General features: G+C 42.5%; 1 protein-coding gene across 4 annotated transcripts in view; it reads right to left on the reverse strand.

Moving 5' to 3' along the window:
- TDRD9 (tudor domain containing 9) overlaps positions 1-21,679 on the reverse strand; it is a 148,648-nt gene that overhangs the window by 19,767 nt on the left and 107,202 nt on the right. For all 4 annotated transcript variants that reach the window (XM_045014188.1, XM_045014190.1, XM_045014189.1 and 1 more), the window contains 6 exons: positions 19,733-19,786; positions 11,464-11,580; positions 7,855-7,962; positions 6,044-6,144; positions 5,253-5,426; positions 4,268-4,379 (listed from right to left, as the gene is read on the reverse strand). In XM_045014188.1, coding sequence (XP_044870123.1) covers positions 4,268-4,379; positions 5,253-5,426; positions 6,044-6,144; positions 7,855-7,962; positions 11,464-11,580; positions 19,733-19,786 — 666 coding nt within the window. The remainder of the gene's footprint in view (positions 1-4,267; positions 4,380-5,252; positions 5,427-6,043; positions 6,145-7,854; positions 7,963-11,463; positions 11,581-19,732; positions 19,787-21,679) is intronic.

Here is a 21,679-nt window from a genome sequence, read left to right on the forward strand (position 1 = left end):
CCAATTAAGGCAGGCAGGCTAATTAGGACACCTGGAGCCAATTAAGAAGAAACTGCTAGAATCAATTAGAAAAGGCTGGCTAATCAGGGCACCTGAGTTTAAAAAGGACCTCACTTCAGTTTGTAGCGTGCATGCGAGGAGCTAGGAGCAAGAGGAACTAGGAGCTGAGAGTGAGAAGGCATATTGCTGGAGGACTGAGGAGTACAAGCATTATCAGGCACCAGGAGAAAGGTCCTGTGGTGAGGATAAAGAAAGAGTTGGGCGGAGGCCATGGGGAAGTAGCCCAGGGAGTTGTAGCTGTCACGCAGCTGTACCAGGAGGCACTCTAGACAGCTGCAGTCTACAGTGCCCTGGGCTGGAACCCGGAGTAGATGGCAGGCCCAGGTTCCCCCCAAACCTCCCAACTCCTGATCAGACACAGGAGAAATTGACTTGGACTGTGGGTTCTACCAGAGAGGAAGGTCTCTGGGCTGTTCCCTGACCCACATGGTGAATCTCGGAGGCGATCAAATCCGCCAATAAGCGCAGGACCCACCAAGATAGACGAGAAACTCTGTCACAACAGTAAGTCCTTGCTTATACAGTAAATATCCAAACAAATGTTGACCCTCGGGGGGAGAACTGACCAGGGTCAGAAGAACTGTTGGAGTTGCTGATAGCAGAATGGAAATTACTGGGTAAGCAATTGTTACATATGGGAAAGAGAGAGCAGTGGACAGGAGTAGGGAGAGATAGGAGAACAAACAAAGAAAAAGGGGGGAAATGCCCTTTTTCAGGATGGCTCAAACATCAAGGTTATTATGGGACCACTGTCTGCAGCACCCTCTTGCTGAAAGAGGGCACTGAGGAAAACCAAGTCCACTTTATAGGATCTGATAAAAGTGTTAGCCTATGTCCATGTCGCAGCTCTGAAGATCTCTGTGGTGGAAGCACACACTCTTTTGGCCCACAAGGTTGCCATGGATCTTGGGTAATGGGCCTTAATTCCTTTTGGAACAGGGACACTGGATGCCTTGTATGCCTTAATACACAGCCTGATCCATCTGATGAGGGATAGCTTGGATATCTAAGGCCCTGATACCCCAGGTGAAACGAAACAAAGAGAGTCTGATCTCCTTGTGGATTCTGTATGCTTGATATAAATCGTTGGTGCTCCTCTGACACCCAAGCTTTGCCATAGCTTCTCAATCAGTAGCTGTGGCTTTGGACAGAATGAAGGGAGGACAATCTCCTGCAAAGCATGGCAAGGAAGATTTACCGTAGGCAAGAATGTTTGTGAAGTTCTTAGCAGCACTGGTCATCATGGAACATGCAGTAAGATCCTGCTTAGATTCTCCCAGTTCTTAAACTCATTTGGTGGACATGACGACAACTAGAAAACCGGTTCTGGCAGAAAGATAAAATGGTGATATAGATGCCAGAGATTTGAAGGGATGGATGGTTAGGGCATCCAGCACCAATGTTAGGTCCCACTTTGGGAAGCTTGGGTTGATTGCTGCTCTGGCCAGTCTAACTTCCCTAAGGAACCCATATCTGAGGTTCTTGGCCAGGTAGCCCATGGAGCCTGCAAAACAGTACACTACTGAGGGCTGACACCTGGAGTGCTTGGCTGTAGTGCCTTATCCACTCTTTCCTGAAGGAAGTCCAGAATAACTGGAAACCCAGGATCTCTTGTATTTACTCTATGCTCTTGACACCAAACACTGAATTTGGTCCAGATGGAGAAACAGGCTTTTAGAGTGAAAGTGCTCCTAAAAGAGAGCAGAGTCTCTATCACTTTGGAAGACAGACCAAGCATGGCTAAAACTTCCCTTCCAACAGCCAGACTGTCAGATGAAGATGGCCTGGGTCCTAATGGAGAAATGGTCCTTAGTAAAGGATGTATGCCCTCACCAGTATCTGTAATGGTGGTTCAGCTTTAGTTGTATCAGGCTGGAAAGTCAGGATCTTCTTGGCAGGCGCAGAGTTAGCATTAGCACCTTTGCTGGTTCTCGTCTTATCTTTTGGATCACTTTCCCTATGTCATCCAGGAAGGGATAACAGGTGAATACCCTGGGATCTGATTCGGGCTATGATCACCTCCAGCATCTTTGTAAATACCCTTGAGGCTAAGGAGAGACCAAATGGCAGAGTTTGCTACTGGTAATATCCGTACCATAAGCCAATTTCAGGAGCCGGCAGGGGCACATTGGAAAGTGAAGGTATGCATCTGCTAAATCCACTGAGGTTAGGAAGTCCCCTTAATACAGGGAAGTCACCATCTGGAACTTTGTTTTCTTCATACATTTGTTGCATCTTTTCAGATCGAGGATGGCCCTGACTCCAACAGTGCACTTCTGAACAATGAAGATGATGGAGTCAAACCCTGAGAAACATTATTCTGGGAGAACTCTATTGTTCACATGTCCAGGAGATGTGAGATCTCATTCTGGACAAGCTTGCACCTGGTGAGGGTGCTGGTGACAGGAGACTAAATGAAGGGATGGGGTGGAACCCTTAGCTCGAGTATCCATGGTGCATACCCTCTCTCTCTTGTCTACGGTAGAAGCAAACCATCCCTCTGAAAAGTGGGAAATTCTGCCTCCCAAGCTCAGATCTGGGCAGAGGCACATTCACTCATCATCATAAGGAGCCCTTGAAGGTTGTGGGAGTACCTCAAGTTTTTCTGCATGCTCCACTCCAAAGTTTTGCCTTTGTATATCTGTTACCTTTCCTCTGGAACCTCTGTGAGAAAGAAAGATGAAAGAAGCAATTCTGTCTGATTGTGGGTTTGGATTTTCTTCTTACAGGACAAAGTGGAGAGCAGAAGGACTGTTTAGGTTTGGCAGCATTTTCAGCCACCATCTTGTCCAATTTTTCTCCAAAGAGAAGAGGTCCTGTGAATTTAGAGACACACAGAACTTGTTTAGAGTATCAACATTCCACAGGCTGCTAAATACCCTGTCCAGGTGGCGGAGAGAACAAAGAAGGCTGCTCAGTACTGCCTGTAAATGAAAAAAAAAATTAGAAAGGAAAGGAGAGGAGCAAAGAGAACCACCACAGACAGGTGTCACAAAGGCAGAAGTTCTGGCAGCAGGCCAGAAAAAGGGGCATGGCTAGGTCAGGCTGGTGCTACAGCTTTGAACTGCCTCCAGAAACTGCAGATAGAAGGGGAATAGCCCATATGTAGCAGAGGAGTGAGAGACACTGAAGTGCAGAAGTGCTGGGTTGTGGCACTGAAGCAACTTAGTGCCGAGTTTCAGCAAGAGCTGTGAAATCCCTGCGGGGAAGTTTTCCTCTTTGAGGAATCCCTGATGGGTGACCTACCTCTGGGGCTTATAACCCCATGCAGTGTGAGGGTGATGTCACTGTTGTAGTTAGGAGCAAATGTTCAAGTTGGGGCGCTCAAAGTCACAAGCCCATATTGACACTCTTGGATTCAGAAGGCTCATAGGCAGGGTGTACTTGACAGCTTAGCTCGGAAGCTGGTCTCGTTCCTTTGGTTATTAGGAAGACATGAAATCAGGCCTCCCTGCCCTTCTTATTTCTGGAGCTAAAAGACTTACAATCCACATGTTTACTGGGAATGTGCATCTCTCCCAGACAACAGAGGCACTTACAGTCTCTATCTGAAACTGGAATAGCTCTCTCACGAGGGGCAGTGTTTAAACCTAGGTGAGCTGAACAACGCCATAGCAAATAACTAGTAAAAGTTGAAACAGGCAAACAAACTAACTAATAACACTCTATTTGTAGCTGGGTAGCTAAGGCTATCAAGGAGGCTGTCAGTCTCTTGGATTGTTGGGCTCCATCTCTAAGCTATGAGGTGCTGAGAGGAGCTTAATGGTAGCGGGCCGGCCTGCCCTTATATGCCATCACAGCACAGGATGATGACTGGAGAGCACACGCATGCCCTAAGGGCACCGATGGCCAAAAAGACACTGATCTCTAACACGAGGTGCATGTGTACCATCAGTAGAATAGGCACATGGACAATTACAAGTTATGTAAAAATTGACTGAAGAGTTATATCTAGTTAAAATGTATTTGCCTTTTAAATTTCACTTCCACTTACTTACAGCCCATGCCTTACAATATCGAGACTATTATTTACATACAAATGTTTTAAATTTGAGAGAAGTTGCTTATTTCCCCAAATGATCCTATTCCATGAAAAAAGTTTCAAACCCCTCCTCCACTATTTCCAGTTTTTAGCTGTGTTTGTATAGAGGAATCTTTAAAAGATTTATTAGGTACGGTCAGTATTTTAGTGACAGAACTTTCCTACCTCTGTGACACAGATGGACAAGGGGAGTCTTGTAATTGTCTGTGACTGTTCTAGAGCACCGAATGAGGTTTGCATAGGCTCTACGATCTGCTTCTGAAAGTCCACATTTACTCTAAAAAACATAATTGAATACAAATATTATCCTTTGAGCACTATGTTCTGGGATTTTTCTGAAGTGAGAATCTGAAGTTCCGTTTAATAAAAATGAACCTGAGTCACTTTCTATCTGGGTCTAAAACAAAGTTGAGGCACTTATACCTAGAAAGAAAGATATGGGCCCCAAAATGCATATATTGCAGTATGGTCTGTGCTTAAAATAAATAAAGGTAGAAAAGGGGAGAGCTATGAAAATCCAACAGACCACTGAGAAATTATGTTTTATGTGCCTGCTGATACATGCAACGTAGCAGCTGCCCAACCCAACCAAATTCTTATAAAATTCACAAAAGCCTAGATTTAACAACTGAGTTTTCCTCAATGGCATCTCTTTTAAGGTTAAGTTATGAAAAAAAATATTTAGGTTGATTATACAACTATCACTGCACACATATGCCTACCCGTTGCTCACAAGATATTAACTCCATATGGCAAGGCTGATGGGTAAGAACTCTGCAGGTTTTGAATATGTATTCAAACTGCTTTTAACCAACAAAATACCCCTAAAACTATTCAAAACACACCAGTTCCACTAAGAAGAAATACAAATTTTAGGTTCCTAGACCAACTCATTTTTGACTTATAAGTACCCCCACCCCCAAGTGTTCAGTTAGTGATTTCACCACAATTTCTCTATTTAACACCCTCCAGAATAATTCTTCCCTGGCATAAGATTATGCCTTTGATATCCGAAGTGGACTGGTTTAGTTTTGGTGATGACAGAGGTAGTTCACACTTGATCTTAAAATAAAATAGAGACCTTGTTCCAACCTAGGACTATGAAGAGACTAGTCTATGAAGAGACTAGTCTCTCTCCATAATGCAATACCTTGTGTGCCTCAATCCTGTAAGTGTCACTCCCTCCATTATTCCTTCAATCATTTCTGGAGGATGAACATTGAGTTCAAGCGGAATTCTTAGCTGAAACATTTTAAGTGCCATATACACTGCCGGAAGAGTTTTAAACCGCTCTGCTGGATTACGGGAGAACTCCACAAAGGCTCTGTTTCAAAAAAACAAACAAACCATCCAATCCCTGAATCAGGTACTTTATTTGAGTAAAAAGTGGATCAGTTCTTCTCCTGGCCCACGTCTGAGCAGGCAAGAGAAATGCAAAAATGTTTGTAGTCTCACAGCCACTGCTTAATCTGTCCTATGTACCTTTAGAACATTTTTACATACAATTATGGCTATAATGAAATTATTCTAGCATGTTCAAGATTACTGCATAACTGCAGACATAGCAATATAAATAGGAAGAGTTTTGGGAAGATACAACAAAATTAATCATGAAGAGAAAAGCAAAGCTACCAAGGTTCTCAAACACTGGCAGCCTTTTTAGGGGGCTACTGTTACACAAAAGAAGAAAATGACAACAGTAGGTAAAAAGACTGGTTTCTCTACTACTAGCTGATAAACAAAGGTACTCAGCCTCAAGCCTGCTTCTCTCACTCTGTCCAACATTTGATTTTCAACTACTTATACAGATCACATCACAAGAGAGATCACTAAATGTTGCAGACAGATCACAGGGTAACAAAAGCAGTGACATGATTTTTAAATTAATCTCTACTCATTGCTTCATAATTATGACATATAAAATAATACATTTTTACTTACTTTGTTCCATCATATACAATGGATTTTACTTGACCACACTGTCTAAAGAGCGACTGCAGCTGTTTATAGTATAGGAAACCATAGGGAGGAATGTTCTTCAACTGTCACAAAAAATAAAGTTAATATTGGCACAGTTTAAAATTTTTTAATGGATTATGCATTTAACCAGAGCCTTGGAGTATTTGCCTTCTCTAATATTCAAAAGAGATGTAATATTTATATCTCTAGTAAATGCCATCAAAATTGTGATGTTATTTTGAATAAAGGCAGATTTTGAATCTAGCAATTTATTTTTAAAAATAGGTACTCCAAAGTTCCAAGAATTTGCAATTAATGATGCCCTGCTTCCTCCAAAGTAGTGCTAAATAGTATTCTAAATAGACCTAACGACAGAAAACCAAAAGGAATAGTTTAACTTCAGTGTAAAATGTGTTAGACACAAGTATTTCTGCATACAGAAATTTTTTTTCAAAAGTGAACTGTCAGTGGCTTAGTTTTACCTCACACCTCTCCTTTTTTCTTTTAGATTTGTTTTGCAAAATATGTACATTGAAATACCTATGACCTTCCCTCACAAAAAAACCCACTTTGATCAGGAAGCAGAACTTAAGATTCATTTGTACAGTACAATGGTATTACTCCAGCCAAGCTACTTAACGTTAATTCCATTCTCTCGCTTTGTACTGGAAGGAAGATGGAATTCATGTCTTCCTTGCTCTCCTTATGACTATGCCCAGTGTGCAGGCTATCATAAACTGAGGATATCAATAGAATTCCATTATCTCCTAAGATTTTCCATATGAGTTAGTATTCCTGATAAATCAGAATAGTCCATGAATATAGTTATCATATGTGACTAAGACAGTGAAAGAAGCAGTTGCTTGCAACAAGAAATTGCAGTACTTCTAGCTCCAAGCTGACAAAAAATTGGGCTATGAGCAAAATCAGAAAAGTTACATTTAGGTAAAAATAACAGTCTCTCAGACTACACTGAAAGCTTGTGTCTATTCCATGAATTTGCTGAATGGGTCAATTCTTTGGTGGCTAAGCAGCAAAGCATGTGGAAATTCATTCATGTGTACACTGTTGCGCATCTTGCTCTTCCCTCACAATCTAGTCTGTGGTTTGCATTAGCAATTTTTACCCTCTTTGAGGCACATCACACTGGAGGTCTGACTTCTTTAAAGCACAAATAAGCACACAGTTTCACAGTTTCACTTTTTTATTACGATAATAGCAAAGCATGGTGACAAGCACATAAAACTTCCTAAGTATATATCTGACCTAGTATCTATGTATTTATTGCTGCCATTTTATATTTGCATTTGTTCACTGGACAATGTAAACAAGACTTAGAACAGAAAAATGCCTGGAGTGCAGCACTTATAAGTAATCCTAAAGTAAAAGATAGGCGTGTGATGCGTGTGCAATGAGGAGAGATTACTGAATAGTAATATTTAAATCACTGGCTCCAAGGGTTTATTTCATAAATACCTATTAACAAGTACCCTGGACAGTCGTACAACATGTTTTAAACCTATATCAAAGGAGTGCTGGTTGGTCACAGGAGACCAACATTCAAATGCTCAGAACCAGTCCTTAACAGGAATTCTTTCAAAACAGTCCACCCACACAGCAGGTATTAAAACTGGGATACTGGAAGAGGGGAGGAGTCCTTCTGTATAAAATCAAAGCACAGACAATTATCCCTCTTCTGTTGCAAGAGAGAATGAAACATCAAAATATCACCCTCAACACTGAAATCTCACATAATTAAAATACACAGTAGATTACTCATTGCCTTAACATACCATTACAATGGTTTTAGAATCTCCGCCAGCCAGTTCCTTCACAGCAATTTCTTCATCACATTGTCCAAAAGTAAAGTAGTTTGGGTAGAAAGCACCGGCCATTACAACCTGAAATAAAGCCAATATTTTGCTAAAATGCAACACACTGTATTTAGTTCCTGTCAATGGGTCATATTTGCCTTTCAATGCAACTGTAGACCAACTACATTAATGAAAGCTCTAGTGTGTGGCTAGCCCCACTCTATGGGAACAACTGTGAAACATAACATTTCAGTTTAAAATTACAAGGGGGAGGGATATCTCAGTGATTTGAGCATTGGACTGCTAAACCCATGGTTGTGAGTTCAATACTTGAGGGGGCCACTTAGGGATCTGGGGCAAAAATCAGTACTTGGTCCTGCTAGTGAAGGCAGGGGGCTGGACTCAATGACCCTTCTAGTTCTATGAGATAGGAAAATAATATGGAGATATACCTAAAGAACAATTTCATAAAAAGGGATTCCCTTCTAGAATAATTTCAATACTTTAGTATTTATATAGGTACATACAATCTGTTCAAATTATGAAAATCCATTGGCATTGTGGGCAATGCCCGGTGTCTCAATCAGCACATAAAATATTCTTGACTTTCACAGTTGTCACGAAATAACTACATGAACATGGTTATGTAGAGTACATAAGACTCACTCACTTTACACTAACAATATCCACATTAGACCTCAAAGCGTTTGATGGCACAGAACTGAATTAAAATTTCACTGAAAACTAAATAATGGGTTGTTTTTCACATCACCAATCCCTATCTGAAAATAAACTCACTCCCTATCAGCCCATATACTCATTTGTATTCGAGTGTAAAAAGCTTTGCTCCAAAGAGTTTAAAAACAAGTACAATAGATGCTGCTTAATAGCAATCCTGATATTAGCAACTTCCAGTGAATGACAATATGTAGCTAAGAACCAATCCCATCCCATTAACATCAACGTTAACAGGATTAGAATATAAGCAATGGCATGGTGATTATTAGCAACTTTTACTTTTGGGGAAATCCCCCCCACCTCAGAATTTCTGTGCTTCCCTGCAAAAAATGTCAGGGAAGCAAAGGGAAGCCATGCAATAGGGTTGGGGGTGACCCTGGATACAATATTTGAGGGGGGACTGCCCCCCCCAAACAGAGGTGAAGCATGGAGGGGGAACACAGGGTTGTGAGCCATTGCCCCCGCTCCCCTTCATTTCTGCAAGTGCAGAGCTTCCCAGCTTAAGGAGGATGCATCTCAGCTCTCCTGACTCTGCAGATGAATGCCGCCTCCTGGGTCCTAGTGCCAGTCATGCTCCCCTTCTGCATGCTGGGAGCCTTCCTGTTTTCTGTGCAACAGTGAGTGCTCGCAATGGGGCTGGGGAAATGAGGGAAGGGGGATGCCATAAACATATAGCTAAGGGTAGCATAAAATCCCTCCTTACCTATAAAGAGTGAAGAAGCTCAGATAACCTGGTTGGCACCTGATCTAAAAGGACCAATAAGGGGAGAAGATACTTTCAAATTTGTGGGGGAAGGTTTTTGTTTTGTGTTCCTTTGTTCTCTTGGAGTCAGCAAGGAACCAGGGCAGGGAAATACATCTCCCTAAGCCATATCTGAACTAAGCATCTAATATTGCAGAAATGGTAAGTAATAGTAAGGAAATGCGTTAGATTATCTTTTGTTGTAGCTTGTGAATTTTCCCTGTGCTAAGAGGAAGGTTTATCCCTGTTTTTGTAACTTTAAAGTTTTGCCTGGAGGGGAAATCCTCTGTGTTTTGAATCTTTTTGTTACCCTGTAAAGTTATGTTCCATCCTGATTTTACAGAGGTGATGCTTTTATCTTTTTTTAAATAAATTCTTATTTTAAGAACCTGATTGATTTTTCATTGTTCTTAAGATCCAAGGGTTTGGGTCTGTGTTCACCTGTACCAATTGATGAGGATATTATTCTCAAGCCTTCCCCAGGAAAGGGGGTGTAGGACTTAGGGGAATAATTTGGGGGAATAGGACTCCAAGTGGTCCTTTCCCTGATTCTTTGTCTTAATCACTTGGTGGTGGCAGCATACTGTTCAAGGACAAGGTGAAATTTGTGCCTTGGGAAAGTTTTTAACCTAAGCTGGTAAAAATAAGCTTGGGGGTCTTTCATGTGGGTCCCCACATCTGTACCCCAGAGTTCAGAGTGGGGAAGGAACCCTGACAGGGGGTGAGAGGAAGAGGCAGTGGAGACGGAAGAGTGGGTGGACTAGAGCAGGGGGAGGGGAATGTGGAGGGGAAGGAAAGGAGGATGGGGCATGGGGCAGTAGGAGAGGGGGATGAGATGGAGAAGAAAAGGAGATAGGAAAATCACGGGGGGAAGTGGGAGCCTGGCATGCAGCATTCCCTCGGCAGCAGCTACGACTCCCCCATTAAACAGGCCCTACCCTGACAAATCCCCCACCCCCAGACTCCCACCCCACTGAGCCCCAACCAGCTGCACCTGGACCTTCATCCCATCAAGCCCCACTCCCCCAGCACCTGGAACCCCCCAATGAGCCCCTGTGCATCCAGCTCTCCCACTGAGCTACCTGCAACCAGAAACCTTTCACCCCACACACAAAGCCACCCCCACACTTGGATCCTGCCAGGCTGAGCCTGCCCACTAAGACCTGGTGAGCCTGGCGCAGAGCTCCGGGGTGTTTCTGGGGCAGGCCCGGCCCTTGCACTGTGTCAGGGTCTGGTTCAGCTTCACAGCTGAGTCCTTGTACCCAGGCAGTTGGGGGCTTCAGGGTGATCTCCCACATCAGTGCAGCCAGTGGCCTATGCTCCCCACTGCCATGTTGGAGCCACATTTATTTGACAAATAAAATTGGCAGAATTTTGCAGAATTTTAAAAATACTGTGTACATAATTTTTAGGTGCAGAATTCCCTCAGGAATAAACTTTTGTGGAAGAAAGGAACCACTTGCAGGCAAGTTTGTGAGTCTGCAGCCCCAGAAGGAAGCAATAGGATGTGCAGAGACCTCCTGCAGGCAGGTTTGCAAGGCTGCAGCTAAGGAAGAAGTGCTGGGACATGCCTTCTCTGGCTGCAGCCCTGGAAACTTGCCTGCACACAAGGACCACTCAGGAGATAAGGGGCTCTGGGCTGGGAGGACAGAGCTATGGGCAGAGCAGTAGCAGGGAGAGAGGCTGCAGCCCGAATGCCGGAGCTACACCACACATCTCCCTCCATCTTCCACACTGTGCTCTGTGGTGGGACCGCACACAGGGAAGGAAGCACAGGGAGCGGTACAGGCATGCAGCTTTGTGGGTCCCACTGTCCCCACTTCACACAGAAAGCCCCAGCATCTAGGCTGCAACCTTGCCCCATACCTCAGGTGCTGCCTTCCCTGCAAGCAGGTTTGCAGAACTGCAGCCAGGAAAAGCACCTCCCAGCGCTTCCTTGCCTGTCTGCAGCCTCACAAACCTGACTTCTGCTTATTAGCAACTGCCAGATAACTTTTTGCTGGCAACCGAGTCGATGCTAATAAGTATAAACTACTGTACTGTAAATTAAAGTACTGCCAGTCCAAAAGAAAAATAAAAAAACCAGCTATGTATATTAATTCTCCTACCTGCAAAATGAAGCGCTGTTTGTATATATACTCCTGATCCATAACAGGTGGATGAGTATTAATATGCATGTTGAATGATTTTACTCGATTCTTCAGTTCTTCAAACAATTCAGCCACCTGAAATTTTAATTCTAAGTAAGGCTAAACTGATTAAAACCGTTTACAAACACAAATAAGAAATATATAAACCTGCAATAGAAATTGTCAGTCAAAATGGGGAAGCTCCTATCCATTTTTGTAGGAACCACAGGCAACCATTTCATACAATATATTATTGTTGACTAATATACGCTGTCTAGCACATTAATATATAACATTTATTATACGTATTAATGCATACATACACATACACATGTGTGAGTGTGCGCGCGCCAATAAGCACCAATAGCATTAAGCACAAATATTCTAAAAGTGATAAACTGGCCTATATCATAATCTTGTTCACTTATGCTAAGTATCCCATACCACCTTGCATTTGCTGAAGCAAGCATCTGGCACAAGCAGACAGGAAACTTGCCAAAAACCAAGATACATTTCATTCTCTGTCTTAGTACCAGATAGGGATGTAACTTCCTGGACCAGTACCTGGAAAGCTAGTATTCAAAACAAAAGATACGGAAGGAACAGAACAACAAGGTAGAGAACTTGGACAAACTGATGGTTGGATTTTAGGGGCATGTAAAGAGAGAGGTGTAATCTGTAAAATCATCATATAAGTAGTACCAGCTGAAACGTGTACCTTGGGGAGCACACCTTCTGCATACGGTGAATGTAACATAGCTGCATGGGACTGTTCTCTGGAGACTGGAATCGTACAGAATTTTTTCCAATAACACATTACTGAACCTGACTGACATTGGTTATTTGGGCTCTTGAGTACATTTCATAACAAATCAAACTGTGGTCAAGAAATTGACTATACAATTTATCAGCACTATTCTATAAAAGAAATATTTCTTCACACCGGCTTAATATCTCTACTCCTAGAAAGGCTGTCCGGCAATCCCAATTAAGAGATTTGACCACCTGGCCCCAGAGGGAAAAGCATGGAGTTCCATCTCCCCGATTAACAGCTCCAGTTCCATCCTCCAAGAGAGCTCTCTATAATGCAAAATTCCCTAGCTGAAAAATACATCATGCATTAAGCACAGAAATAGAGGAGAAGAACTGAAATAACCTTTGACACGAAGGTTTTTGTGCTCTCTGAAGAAAATGTTTTATGCAATGGTGAGAGGCCAGCCCGAATTTCCTTCTGTTATCCAGGACACTTGCCAACACAAAGGTGTGCATCTTCAGGGAGCCGTGACAGTGATCAAGCACACAGCATCCTGAACTCAGCCAAGAACTCCATCTAGCTTTGCCTTAAGGGATAGCCTAGCTCTGTAGCTATAACAGTGGGCAAACTTTCAGCTTTTAGCAGAGTATGTTCTGTTAAGTTTTCTGTGAAGCTAGAAGACTGCTCCTCACTTTCCTGTAGCCCCTGAAACTCTAAGTGAGCTTGGGTCCACCAAATAAGAGGCATGTCTTACTTGTGCAACAATGCCTACTTAAGGTCTTCCCCACGCAATTGCTTTCTGATGGAAGCAACTGTGGAAATGCTGTCCAGTCAGACTATAATATAGTAGCCAATCAGGCATTCTTTCTGAACCAACAGTGCCCATCACACAGCATAAAGTTCCAGGAAACTGATACTCCTGTGGATTTTTTCTTGGACAACAACCCTGATCAGAAGCCCAATCAAGATGGCTGCCTTGATAAACCCACATTCCTGGATAGGACAGTTAAAAATTGCAAACTGAAAAGTTAGCCAGTTTACTTTTTGGAGGTATGTTAACAACCTGTGGGAGGATGCTCAAGTGGCTGGGCACACTGGACTTGTTAACCATTATGTCAACACGAACTTCTCTAGGGCTCATATGCAGTCTGGCCAAAAGGATGACATGAAACCATCTTTCCTAGAAGGCATTCCTGTGCAAGACACAAGCTCTTCCTGTTCTTCAACTGAAGATAATCTGTTGTCATCTCATCACATATTGTACTACCTTCCTTTTGGTATTGTGTTCATTATATAATTAAAATTTTCTGAAGTGTTTAGTAACGTTTCCCATCCTGTTGGTTCTTTAAACAAACTCTTCTCCTTTCACACAATTTTATCCAGATGGATCCTTATTTTTTTTCCCCCAATATCTTTGCAATTTCTACCATTAAATACAGAGTCACCCAGATGTCACCTCCATTATAGGTAGGACTGGCAGCATTGCTTATAGTTAAGGTTGCCTAACACTTTGCACTCTAAGGCACTGTTTTCAGTCACGTACTTTAGCAAATTTATAAGTATTCAGGTTGAAATTGCCTGAAATTTTTTTCCTACAAAATTTCAACAAAAATAGTTCAGCAATTCCCAGGAACAAGGTTTTGGGGAAAACGTACTTTGGCCAATTCTTAATTTAAAAAAAAATCTTACAATCATTTTGATGAGAATCTCTAGTGCCTCCACGCTTTGGAACAGGAACTTGAATACTGGCAGGTGAAAATCCACTCACATATGGCTGTCTAGGTTGGATATTAGGAAACACTATTTCATTAGGAGTGTGGTTAAGCACTGGAATAGGTTACATAGGGAGGTGGTAGAATCTCCATCCTTAGAAGTTTTTAAGGCCCAGCTTGACAGAGCCCTGGCTGGGATGATTTAGTTGGGGTTGGTCCTGCTTTGAGCAGGGGACTGGACTAGATGAGCTCCTAAGGTCTCTTCCAACCCTAATATTCTATGATTCTTCTGGTATCTAAAAATAGCTGTGAAACCTACTGGCAAACTGTGTCATCAACTTTTAGTTGCTGGTCCATATAGAAGATAATAGTCTTAACAGCACCACTTATTCAATTAGCTCACAAGACGGAAGTTTGTGGTATGGATATAAATATTCCAACCCTGTTAATTACCGAAGTGTGAGAGTCGGGGGGTCAAAATAGCCCCTTGCAGTGAAACGTCAGTTTTTTCAGTTTGCTTTTTAAAAAAAAAAATCTAGGAAATGACATCCAAAAAATTAAGTAAAAGGAAAGCTGAGGTTGCAAAATTAAGTACTCAAAATTAGGAAATGCCAGAAAGATCGTCCATGCAACCTTCATCCCACCCCCTTTGCATCTGTGCATTTCGATAGTATGCGAACATGCAATTAAAAACTATATTTCCCCACAGGACCCTGGCTTCATTCATTGCATAGGCTGGACTGTGCGCCCTGGGAACAAATTGGGGTTGTGCAGGGAACGAGGCCGCTGTCTTTTGGACCCTAACCTGGTTTGCTGAAGAAAGCAGGGGACAGCAGAAAGGGAAAGAACAACTGGACTGTATCCCTGCCTCTGTCACAAAGTTCCCATGTGATGCTGGGCAACTCACAAAAACCAATTTCTTCCACAGGAAGCCACTAACTCTGCATTTCTTACTTTCTGGGTGCTTAATTGGATACATCTGAGCCTAAATCTGGACAAGTGTTCAAGACTCACAGCTGCAACCGAACTCATTGGGGCCTGTAAGCTGAGTATACGAAATGCCAGAAAAATCATAGGATATCAGGGTTGGAAGGTCATCTAGTCCAACCCCCTGCTCAAAGCAGGACCAATCCCCAACTAAATCCCTAAATGGCCCCCTCAAGGATTGAACTCACAACCCTGGGTTTAGCAGGCCAAGGCAAAAATGCTACATAGTCTGAAAAATCAAGCTCTAGGCATCTCAATTTAGGTACCCAAATTTAAAGCCCACGACAATTTTGTCTTAATCTCTGTGCCTCAGTTCCCCAGCTGTTAAATGGGGATGGATGACATCACCTCTCTTCAAAGCGATATTGTAAAGATAATGACAATTTTGAAGTACTCAGATATTGTGGTGATGAGTGCCCTATAAAAGCCTATGAGGAAGTTAATTCTACGTTCAGGGCAGAATTTGGATAGTATGTGCACTAAGGCCTGGGTCCACTCACTGAAAGAGAATAAAAAAATATTGAATTCATTCACTTAGCACCATCCATCCTATACGCTGAATGAAATAGGAGTTCTGTGGACAAAATAGTATTTGATCAGGTAATTAAAGACTATCATACAATATATGTATAATACCACCAATTTAAAGGTTGCCTAGGCAACCATTTCTGAACTATTGTGTGCTTAATTTTGCAATCTTAATCTCCTAATATGTTACCTATATATTGCATCGGCTTTTTTTTTTGCTTAAACTTGCTTTTTCTTTATGTAAAAATCTTTTTTCTTGGTTAATTTGCAGGCATTTTTGTCAGTGGGCTTTATTTTTTGAAACTCATTTTAGTAACGTTGTAATTCAATAGTTTATAACAAAGTGTGACAGATATGCAAACTAAATAAGTGTACTTTCATTTAACATTCACCACTATTCCTCACAGTGGCTTATTATGGGAGCTTTCCCTTTTTACATGTTTCTGAACCTCATATTAATTCAGAAGTGCACTTTGCATGCTGCTCTCAAACGGTACTCATGCTATGAGCATTCTGTGATGGAACCATGGTTGTATTGTGTGAGAGTGTGTGTGTGTGTATGTATATGAGGGAGAGAGAACAAAGCAGTTGCCTAATTAGGAATCTTGCTACTAGTAAGTGTAAGTGGGCAAAGGCATGTTCGGCTAATCAAGGTTATTCAGGAGTTCTAATTATTTTTCACTCAGCGTGCCACATTAAGCTTGAAGCACTTCTGTGATAAGCAGTTTCCATTATCCACTGTAGTAATGTTAGTAACACAATGCCATATAACTTACTCATTTTAATTCTCATGATACAGTTGTGTTTGTTACATTTGTCCTAATAACTGTTTTTAAATTGCTCTAACGATAGAGCATAACGTTATATTGCATTGAAAAGGACTACCCACAAAACTCCAACTCCAGCCAGTGTACTTCAGGTACTTGTATAACAAGTAAATCTTGGGGAAAGAGGTTAAGCACAGGCGTGCGTACGGGGTGTGCCCAGGCATACCCTAATGTCTCAAAAAAAAAAGTGGCTTTGCGTTTTAATTTAATCGCATGATACGCTCTTTTAGTTTTAAAGTATGGATTGTTGTATTATGCAATAAGCGTCAAATTGCATAATACAGATGTTGTAGAAATGTATGGAAAGCCCACGTTCGCTCGCAGCATGCGTCCCCACTACTGCAGCGCCACATTACCATTGGTCCTCCCCTCCCCCTCCGACTACTATTCTAGAAAATTCTTTGACCTATATAAGCGGCCACGTCAGGTGTGCCCAGCGCAGTGTCTACAGCGTTTGTAATCTTTGTCGCGTGTACTCTACTGAAATAGAGTAACAAGCCCATGGCTTTACGTTTTAATTCAATCGTATGATACCCCCTTTTAATTTTAAAATAGGGATCGGTTTGTTGTTAAGATAAGAAAAGGAGCAGACAAACTGAATTATAATGAATGGGCTGATAGCAGTGCAAATACCTCGGACTCCTCGGTTCAGAACTTACATGAAGATAATGCCGCCACTAGTTCCAGTGAGTGCAATAAACTGAGTAATGACCAACAGAAACAGACTTTGCCTCTTAGTTCAGGTCAGTGTAGTTCCTATTCAAAGCCATCAAACATTCCATCTGATGACCTGGTCTGTGATATTCCAAAAAATAGTAAAATAGGGAATAAACAAAGAAGTTTTCAGTCTGATTGGTATGAAAAGGTGGTTAGAATATAGCCCATCAAAGGACGCAGCATTTTGCTTTTACTGCCGTTTCTTCTCCTGTAATGATGCAGCAAACCAAGGTCACACTGATCCAGCATTTATTGATAAGGGACTCAGAAACTGGCATAGAGCTAACGAATGTTTTAAAAACCACCAACTGTCAAAATCTCATGTGTTGAGCTGTTCTTCATGGTCAAGTTTTAATGAAGGGAAACCTATTGATGTATTGTTGGATGAGGGCAAGCAGGCTTATCTGTCTAAACAAGAAGAAAAACGGTGCACGACGAAGTGTAATGGAGTGACTGATTGACATTGTTCTGTGTTTGGCGAAAGGTGGGAGACCATTCACGGGTCACAATGAAAAAGCTGACAGTTTTGAGAAAGGTTTATTTCTAAATCTTGTCAATATGCTCCAAAAATATGATCCCGTAATGGCAAAGCATGTACAACAATCTCCTCGAAACGCTACCTATCCGAGTAATCACATCCAAAATGATTTATGTGCAACAAAAGATTGTGTCTTCACTAAACGGAAAAATGGTCTCAATAATTGCCGACGACACTACTGACTGTGAACAGATGTCCATTGTGGTGCGGTATTTTGACAAAGAAAAACATAGTCCAGTTGAACATTTTGTGTCTGTTCAGCGACTATTAACAGTTGATGCTCAGTCTATTTTTAACCAGTTAAATGATGTCCTTGGCATTCTTAAAATTGACTGGTCATCAGTGATGTCTGTCTGTTTTGATGGCGCAGCTACTATGTCTGGATGTACTGCAGGAGTTCAAATGAAATGTAATGAAAGAAACAGTGAAATACTCTACGTACACTGCTATGCGCATTGTTTGAACCTCGTCCTAGTAGATGCATGCACTTCAAGTAAACAAAACAGAACTGTCTGATTTTTTTGGTGTTATTCAGACTCTTTATGCCTTCATGGAGGGGAGTCCTGTGCGACATGCAGTAATGGAGAAGATTTCACAAGAAGTAGGATCCCAGTTGAAGACTTTGAAGTCACTGTCAAACACAAGATGGGCATGCAGAGCAGAAGCAGTGGCTGCTGGAAAACAAAACTACTCCATCATTTTACAAGCTTTACAAGAGATTATCGAAACAACTTGCCTTGACCCTAAAATAAAAGCCAGGGGCCTTATCCATGAACTAAATTAATTCAAGTTCATCTTTGCCCTTCACATGATGCACCCTATTCTCCAGATGGTGGTAAAAGTGAGTAAGGCTCTTCAAGCTCCAGATCTCAGCTTACTTACTGCAATGACAGGAGAGAGAAGCTTGAGTAACTCTTTGGCTGCGATGAGAAGTGGCTCAGAATATTTTCAATCTATTTTCAATGACAGTGTGAAAATGTGTGTAGAGAATGATATATCGATTCCCCCAGTTAAAAAGAGAAAAACATCCACTCATATTGATGACGCGTTTGAATCCCGGCACCACTGTGATACAAAAGAGGAGCAGGAGAGAATAACTTCATTTTACCCATTCCTAGACTCAATGATTACCGGCATTGACCAGCGATTTGAACAAGACACTTGTAAAATTGTGTCTGCAATGGGAAAACTGCTGAGCATTGGCAGGGATGAAAAACACAGAATCATTGCCCATGAATTTAAAGCATCCTTGGATGAGTTGGAAGCTGAAGTCGGATTGCTTCGGAGTTATGACGAATCTGTTCCTAAAGGTAGCACTACGACCACCACCAGAGAGTGGCTTGATTGGCTAAAGGAATTGGATCGGTCTTCCATGTTCCAGGCCTTTTACAAATCTATTCAATGCTTTGCAGTCTTACCTGTTACAAGCTGTTCATGTGAAAGAGCCTTTTCAAAACTAGCACATGTAAAAAACAAACTAGGAAGTACAATGTCCCAACAGCACCTCGACTCACTCATGATTTTGTACACTGAACAAGAATTGGCTTTGTCAGTTAATTACAATGATGTGATTGAGGAATTTAAGTCCATAACACCTGAGAGCGACATCTCATTCTCTAGGATAGGAAGATGAAGAAACCTTAATCTGTTTTGGTCAATTTGGGTTATCTCATTATCTGGTTAAAGATAAAGATCATGAAAATTGACTGTATCTTTGTATACACCTGGTTATCACTAGAGCAAAAATTTGGTATTTTGTGTCTCATTTTTTAAGTTTGTATTTTTTAAGTAAAGTTTAGTTGTTAATTTAAAAAAAGAAAGTTAAGTTTTAGTTTCTTTAGTTTGTTTGATGAATAAAAATAATGTCCTTTTTGATTGAGTATTCAATAAATGTTTGCCTTTAAAAAAAAATTCCCCGGGTGCACACCCTAATGAAATGTGCTGCATATGCCTATGAGGTTAAGATATACGTACCTGAGAACTTTTAAATACTTATCAGTTTTACTTCACTTTAAATGTAGTGTCTTCTTGCAAAGATATACCAAAAAAAGTGTAAGTATAATATCTTGATTTTTTTTTTTTTTAAAAGAGCAGCAGATTCATCCAGAGTCTCAATATATTTAGAAAATTAGGAAAGTGACATACTTGATAAATATCACAAACACTGTTGCCCATTTCAACTCACCTCTCTGATTCTCTTGATCTGAATATAATTTGATCGACCCCAGTCAAGTTCTTTCTGAAGGGCACAGAGAAAATTAAAGATATAATGCATACATGGAATATTTGTTACCTGTTTATTTCCATACTGGTTCCCAATTTATTCTGCAATGTACCACTAATGGGTTCTGACGCCCTCTGCACAGATATTAGATAAGCAGTCCAGACTCACGATAGAAAGCTGCAGAATTAGGCCACACTATTTACATACTCATGTGCTCATCAGTCATGTATTTCCAAAAGTGTAAAGATGCTAGGTATCAATTAGAAACTGAGGCCTTGTCTACACTACAAGACTATTTCGAATCAACTTAGTTCAAATTTGTGGATTCGACCTTATGAAGTCGAATTTGTGTATCCATACTAAATACACTAATTCGAATTTCTGAGTCCACATTCACGGGGCCAGCGTCGACTTTGGAAGCGGTGCACTGTGGGAAGCTATCCCACAGTTCCCGCAGTCCCCGCTGCCCATTGGAATGCTGGGTAGAGCTCGCAATGCCTGCTGGGGGAAAAATGTGGCGAGGGTGGTTTTGGGTAACTGTCATCATTCAACCGTCACTCACAAACGCCCTCCCTCCCTGAAAGCGCCGGCGGGAAATCTGTTCGCGCACTTTTCTGGTCGGTTACAGCGCGGACGCCACAGCACTGCAAGCATGGAGCCCGCTGCGATCATCGCTGCACTTATGGCCGTTGTCAACTCCTCGCACCTTATCGTCCACCTCTGCAACAGTCAGCTGCTGAGAAATCGGGCGAGGAGGCTCCGGCAGCGCGGTGAGGAGAGTGGCGCAGACCTCTCACAAAGCAGGGTACGCCGGGCAGTGGAGATCATGGTGGCAATGGGTCAAGTTCATGCTGTGGAACGGAGATTCTGGGCCCGGGAAACAAGCACGGACTGGTGGGACCGCATAGTGCTGCAGGTCTGGGATGACACAGAGTGGCTGCGAAACTTCAGGATGCGTAAGGGCACTTTCCTTGAACTGTGTGACTTGCTGTCCCCTGCCCTGAAGCGCCAGGACACACGCATGCGAGCAGCCCTGACTGTGCAGAAGCGAGTGGCCATAGCCCTCTGGAAACTTGCCACGCCAGACAGCTACCGGTCAGTAGCGAACCACTTTGGCGTGGGCAAATCTACCGTCGGGGTTGCTGTGATGCAAGTAGCCCATGCAATCGTTGAGCAACTGCTCTCAAAGGTGGTGACCCTGGGAAACGTCCAGGTTGTCACAGACGGCTTCGCCGCGATGGGATTCCCAAACTGCGGTGGGGCTATAGATGGGACTCACATCCCTATCCTGGCACCGGCCCACCAGGCCAGCGATTACATTAACCGAAAGGGCTACTTTTCCATGGTGCTGCAAGGACTGGTGGACCATAGGGGACGTTTTACCAACATCAACGTCGGGTGGGCGGGCAAGGTTCATGACGCGCGTGTGTTCAGGAGCTCTGGTCTCTTTAGACTCCTCCAGGCAGGTACTTTCTTCCCGGACCACAAAATAACGGTTGGGGATGTGCAGTTGCCTACAGTGATCCTCGGGGACCCAGCCTACCCGCTAATGCCCTGGCTCATGAAGCCCTATACAGGCGCCCTGGACAGAGAGAAGGAACTCTTCAACTACCGGCTGAGCAAGTGCAGAATGGTGGTGGAGTGTGCTTTCGGACGTCTCAAGGGGAGATGGCGGAGCTTACTCACTCGCTCGGACATCAGCGAAAAGAATATCCCCGTAGTTATTGCTGCATGCTGTGTGCTGCACAATCTGTGTGAGAGCAAGGGCGAGGCCTTTTTGTCCGGATGGGAGGTTGAGGCAAATCGCCTGGCTGCAGTTTACGCTCAGCCAGACACCCGTGCCGAGAGAATATCCCAGCGGGAATCGCTCTGTATCCGGGAGGCTTTGAAAGCAAGTTTCCTCGGAGA

This window comes from Mauremys mutica, chromosome 4 (assembly GCF_020497125.1).
Source record: "Mauremys mutica isolate MM-2020 ecotype Southern chromosome 4, ASM2049712v1, whole genome shotgun sequence".
Lineage (NCBI taxonomy): Eukaryota > Metazoa > Chordata > Testudines > Geoemydidae > Mauremys > Mauremys mutica.